The sequence below is a fragment of the Macaca fascicularis genome, chromosome 14 (genome assembly GCF_037993035.2).
Source record: "Macaca fascicularis isolate 582-1 chromosome 14, T2T-MFA8v1.1".
NCBI classification, from domain to species: domain Eukaryota; kingdom Metazoa; phylum Chordata; class Mammalia; order Primates; family Cercopithecidae; genus Macaca; species Macaca fascicularis.
In genome coordinates, this window is record NC_088388.1 from 2847604 (window position 1) to 2853603 (window position 6000).

The 6000-nt window shown below is 63.6% G+C and overlaps 1 protein-coding gene across 1 annotated transcript; it reads right to left on the reverse strand.

Annotated features, from left to right (window-relative positions):
* Window positions 1–1627: 1627 nt before the first annotated feature.
* On the reverse strand, window positions 1628–3971 carry PHLDA2 (pleckstrin homology like domain family A member 2). Its single transcript, XM_045372357.3, has 4 exons — window positions 3921–3971; window positions 3147–3234; window positions 2123–2609; window positions 1628–1880 (listed from the first exon to the last, which is right to left on the reverse strand). The coding sequence occupies exon 3, from the start codon at window positions 2589–2591 to the stop codon at window positions 2133–2135; it is 459 nt and encodes a 152-aa protein (XP_045228292.1). The 5' UTR covers window positions 2592–2609; window positions 3147–3234; window positions 3921–3971; the 3' UTR covers window positions 1628–1880; window positions 2123–2132.
* Between the last annotated feature and the right edge of the window lie 2029 nt (window positions 3972–6000).

Below are 6000 nucleotides of genomic sequence, written 5' to 3' on the forward strand. Positions count from 1 at the left end.
CCGCTGCTCACCTCCTGCTGTGTGGCCCGGCTACGGACCAGTACCCATCCGTGGCCCAGGAATTGGGGGCCCCTTCTATAGCTGATTTGCTGGCCAGGCCATGCACTGTTGCCTTCCAGCCTCCTGACCACAGCACTTCCCGACCCCTCACCCCCACACCCTGGCCCTGGGTTCTGGAGAGGAGAACTGGGCATGAGAAGGCCAGCCCAGCTGCTGTGACCGGTTGACCCATCTGGAGAGAACAGGCTTTCCACAGCCTCATCGAGGGTCTGCAGCTGCCCCCGAGACCACGAAGGCTGCCCCTTCTCTCCTCGGGCTGCTTTTAAAAGAAGCTGTTAAAACATGGACTCCCCAAACCTTAGAATTCCACTGTTCTCAGAATTTGAAGAATTCCAAAATTCCTCAAACAAGAAGTGGCCTCAGTGAGCCAAGGGCCATCAACCCTCTTTGCCTAAAGCTCAGGCCAGATCATGCCTATGTTTGAAGATCCCAGGGGCAAGGGCTCTCCTCTTGACCTTGGATATCCATCCAGGTGAGGCTCTGGTGGGGCAGCCAGGAGGCCCAGGAGCCCAGCCAGGCAGCGTCCCCTGCTGCTCTTTTCCGCTTTTTGCAGGATCCCCTCTCTCATTTGCACAGGGGCTTCACAAATTGTGTTCGGGAGAAACTTCCTTGCAGGAAATAGTTTCTTCTGGACCTAGCACCAACACTCCTACGGGCCATGCAGCGAAGGGCTAGCACCCTCCCCGCCCTGACCCCGGACCAGCTAGGAGGCTTCGTTGGCCCCCCAGCAACAGAGATTAGGGCCCAATTCTGGTACTTCTCTGCCTCCCCTACTGGCATCCCTCCAACCACGAAGGTTCCAGAAATGAAGGCCCCATTGTGGGGCGAGGAGTCATGCCTATACCCCTTATCACCTCCTCAGCTTGTTCATCACCAGGAGCCCTTCTGGGTGGGGGACACACTTCCCAAACCCTAACTGTCTCAGACCATCCCTGTCTTTCAGGGAGCACTGCCAGACCGGAGGGCAGAAAGCCGTGGTCAGCTATCTCAGAAAGAGGGGCACGGGTTTGCTGCACTCAGGCCTCTCCACCCCAATGTCCTGGGCCAGCACCTGGACGTGCAGGGACCTCTGCCTCCTGCGCCACCATCGGAGACAGCCCAGAACTCTCTCCTATTCCCCCAAAAGCAAAGGCGACCCTGCCGGCCCCACACTGCGGGCACTGGCCAGGAGCGACTGGCAGCAGGCAACCGGAGGGCTGAGCACTTCCCTCTGGTCTGGCTGCGCGGGTGGTATGTGGGCAGGAAGGGCTGCTGGGGAACGTCCCCCCACCACAGGCAGCAGCAGCTCGGACCCAGGGCCCTTGTCCTCCCCAGGCTCAATTCTTCAGGACACACCAAGGAGCAGAAGGTAGCCAGGGTCAAGCCCCAGGGCACTTCCTGGCCTCTGGGGAGGATACTTGGAAAAGAGGGTGTGGACCAGGCCCAGCAGATGACACGATTCATTTATTCATTCAAAGCCAGTTCCCAGCGCCTTTCACGCCAGTCCCGCAGGACTGGATGAGGGTGTCCTGCCCACCCATTCCTGGGCCTCCACCCTCCCAGCAGGAACGTCACTGAGCCACAGCCGAATGGTAGAAAAGCAAACTGGCCAAGTGATTTATTTGCAATGGGCACAGTGATGCAAAAACAAGATATTAAGACTATAAAATATGTGACTACAAAGAACCAGCGAAATAAATACATAGATATTAGATAGTCCAATAACTTAAGGCGCCCGTGCAACGGAGCAAGGATCCGCGAGCACGGGAAGTTCTGCTGCTGCGGGGCTGGAGAGCGCCGGCCACGTCCTAGCCTCGGTCTGACTCGTCCAGCGTACGGCCCTGTGGGGAAAGGACTGGGTCAGGGAGCTGTGCCAGGGCCGGTCGGGGTCCAGCCTGAGGGGCCCCGAGACCCTGACGCGAGGGGGCCAGCGCGATTGCGGGGCGCCAGGTCCCCCAAGGAGATGCAGCTCCCCCGCCCCCCGCCCCCCGCCCCGCCGTCTGACATTGAAGTGGTTTTTCCCAAAGGCCCCCGTCCGGGCTGTTAGGGCGCGGGGCTCGCCGGGGCGCGGGCGGGCACTCACAGCGGCGGGCTCATGGCGTACGGGGCTTGGGTTGCGGGGATGGCCCGGAGGGCTCGGAGGCTGCGGCGGCCACGGCGGCCTCGGCGGCCTCGGCGGGTGCGGCGAGCGCGGCGGGTGCGGTGCGTTCCTGGCGGCTGCGAAAGTCCTGCAGGGCGCGGCGGTTCTGGAAATCGATGAGCGCCAGCGCGATGGCCGCGTTCCAGCAGCTCTCGCCCGCGCAGCGGAAGTCGATCTCCTTGTGGTCGGTGGTGACGATGGTGAAGTACACGTACTTGCCGGTGCGCTCCACGCAGTCCACCTTGAGGATGGAGTGGAAGCGCAGCTCCTTGGGGCGCGCGCGGGGGCTGGCGGGGAACAGGCTCAGGCGGTCGGAGGTGAGCACGCCGCGCTTCTTCTTCCATAGCTGGAAGAGGCTGTCGCTGCGCTTCTCCAGCTCGCCCTCGCGTAGCACCTCGTCGGGGGACTTCATGTCGTGCCGGGCGTGGGACTGGGAGCGGCAATGCGAGAGGCAACTTGGGAGGCGGCGGCGCCGGATCTGCTCCTCGTGGCCCCGGCGCGGCCTTTATAGCTGCCCCTCCCCGCCCCGCCCCGCCCCGGCCCTCGGGCCACCCCGCCTGCCCGCGCCCCGCGCGCCCCAGGCCATACCCTCCCCAAGCCCAGCCGTCCGGACCCGCACGTCCGCGCTCTGGTCGGTCCCCGGCCGTCCCCTCCCATCTCAGAAGCCCGCGCTCCTGTTGCCCCCAATGCCCCAGCTGTCCAGCCCCGTGGGGTGACTCGAGGTCCCGCCCTGCCCGGGCGCTCGCCCGCACCGTCTCTCAGGCCGGCCCCGCGGAAGAATGCGCTGCAACCAGCCCTACCCGCGGTGACTCACGCCAGGGAGCCCCGGGAAGCACCCCCGGGCCCGGGGCCGGCCCACCGTGGGGAGACAGCGGGGTCCAGACCTTCACCCTCCAGGCGCCCCAAGTCCAGCCCTGCCGCTCTCAGTCTCCCGGGGCAGAAGGAGGGTCGAGGCCGCCTTACTTACTCCCGAGCGCTGGCCGTTCCGTCCTCTTCGGGGGCCCTTCCCAGGGGGAACAGTCACCTTTGCTGGATTAGGGAACACGTGGAAAGGGCTAGAACAGCAACCCAGAGCTCAGTAAATGGGAGGGGAAGAGGAAGCCCGCTCTCCTCCCTGCGCCCTCGTAGTGTCCCGAACTGGGGGACGGACTGCTCCCACCGCGCCCCCACGACCCGGACCGGAGAGAGGTCCCGGGAGCCGAGGGGTCCGGGCTGGGCCGCGACGCCCGCTCTCTGGGATCAGCCTGGGGGCGAGGGTCGGCGGGGGCGGCTGAGTCATCGCTTTCCAGCTGGGCAGACGGGCGGTTTTATTTACCCTCTTCCTTTAAAGGGTTTAATAGACAGGAAGCGAAAGCCGGCTCTTCCCGGGTTCCCAGGGGTGGGGGTGAAGCCAGCCGAGAGGACCCCGGGGACCCCGGCTGCTCCAGGTCTCCTAACTTCCCGCGCCCCTGCCCCCCAGCTGCGCCCTGGGGTGGTTACAGCAGGAAGTACCACCTCTGGCGTCGGAATTGGCCTCAATGGCGGAGCTCACGCAAAATGAAAACGAGAGTCCCCTGATTCAAAGTGTATTTAAAATGTCAAGACAGTGGCAGCAGAGCGTAAAACCCAGACCTGAGACCAGCCCCGCCTCCGCCTGCCCTTCAGGGTCACTGTAAGGGATAAACAGGCGGCTGGCTCAGAGGAGCGCCCCGGACCAGGTTCTGTGAATAGCATGTAGGTGGCAGCTGCCTGGTGGTCCTACCTGTGTGGCCAGAGAACATGGCAGTGAGCAGGGGCCGTGATGTGGAGGGGCGGTGCCGGCAGAGGGCAGGGTTGGGCTGTGCCAGGGTTCTGGCCTGGGAGTGAGACACCTGCCTGGGCCGGCAGGTCAACACTGCCCCCTACCTGACACCTGTCCCTGCAGCAGGGCTGGGATCCTGTGGGGTGAGGTACCTGACACCTGTCCTTGCAGCAGGGCTGGGATCCTGTGGGGTGAGGGAGCAGCAGGTAGGATGGGCGGGTGAGGGGAGATCAGCCTTTGGCGAGGAGAAGGGATTCCAGCATTGGCCCAGAGAGGCTGCAGGAAGGATGCGGACTCTGGTGTCCCTTCTTTTGCTGCTAGAGAGCCCTGGGCTGCCGAGCAGTGGGGCCTGGGCAAGAGGCACCTCTGGGCAATGGGAGACCAGGAGAAGTGGCTGGGGGCAGAGCGCTCTGTCACTGCCCGAGCCCACAGGTGCCTGGAACACCCCCAGGCCCACCAGCCTGCCCACCCCATTGAGGGGCCAGCCATCGGAACATCGGCTCCAGGCAAATCCCCCAACACTCGGCGTTGCTTAAGCATCTACTGCGTGCCTGCAGGCCTGGCTGGTGCTGGGACCCCAGAGGAGGGGAGAGGAATCCCTGTAACCCCCAGGGGCACAGCAGGTACATGAGGGTGGGGATGGGGGACGCGGGTACTGGGGGCCAGGAGGACAGCTTGGAGGACTCTGTGGGGAGGGCGTGCCCTTGAAGATTCCAAGGAGACCTTGAAGGGCCAGTGGTGCCTATATGCCACCGTGTCCAGCCTCCACCTAACCTGGAGAACGCCCCAAAGTGGGCATTCCAGCCCCCATTCCACAGGAGAGGAAACTGGCTCAGGATGGAGAGGGCCTTGGGGAACGGACAGAGGACAGGCAGGAGCAGATAAGAGGCTGGGAGAAATGAGGGGAGGAACAGGGTTTGGAAACCAGGTGAGGCCAGGTGAGGTGTGCTCCCCCAGCCCCGCCCAGCTCCTCTCTTTGCCTGTACCCCAGTGGCCCTCTCAAGGGAGGCTGGGAAACTCAGTCCCCTGGGGGCAGGACTTGTAACCCAGGGGTGGTGCTCTGACAGGTGGGGCAGGAGCTGGGGGGCCAGGGAGCACGGTATGCAGCCGAGATTCAGAGGCCCTGCCCTCCTAGCCTCCCTAGGGGGTTTCCTGCCCATTCAGCCCCTCTCTATTCCTCTCATGGACAATGTGAAGATCTGGGGGGTATGGAGGTAGATGGCCCTTTGGGGGCTGCTGGAAATCAGATCTGAGCCCTGGAGGCCAGGCCTCCCCAGGCAGCTTCTCTGTCCACAGTCCCGGCCCCAGGGGCTCAGTCGTAGTGGCCCTGGCCTCCCTAGCAGCGGCTAGACACCCTGGGCCCCTGCTTGGCAGAACCAGCCTGAACCTAGTTGCAAATGTGGGGGCTGGAGGAAGCCGACTCCCAAGCCTGACCAGCCCTGGACCAGCAGGTGACTTCAGGAGCCCCCAGGGTGTCTTTATGGACATGGGCAAAAATAAAGCATGGCCTTAGGAGGTGAGAGGGGCTTGAAGGACACCATGCCCACTTGGCAGGTACTTGCACGCAGGCGCTGCCCATCCTCTCCGCATCCACCCAAGGGGCTTTCCCGCCACCACCACACTGCCCTCTGCCCCTCTGACCCCCCACCCTCTGCCAGCACCCCTCAGCCTCCCTTTTCCTGCGGCCTGAGTCTCACCTGGTCCCACCTGGGGCTGAGCGGTGCCCCCAGGAGGAGCACTGGCCCCATGCTGCAGATGCAGAAAGGGTGGCTCCGAGAGGTGCAGCGACTTGTCAAGGTCACATTTACAAGGAAGGACCTATCCCCATTCCCCAGAGCAGGCCTGCCTGAGGGTCTCCTCTGGAGGATGAGGACTGTGGATACTCACTTCCTGGGATGTGGGGGAGGGATGTTGAGGCAGAAGAGTGCCGACATAGGGACCCCACACGAGGGTCTTTTGAGGAATGCCCCCTCCTAGAGCCATTTGATAGCCAAGAGCCTGGGAGCTTTTCCAGCACGGCACAGAGATTGGAACCCGGTGT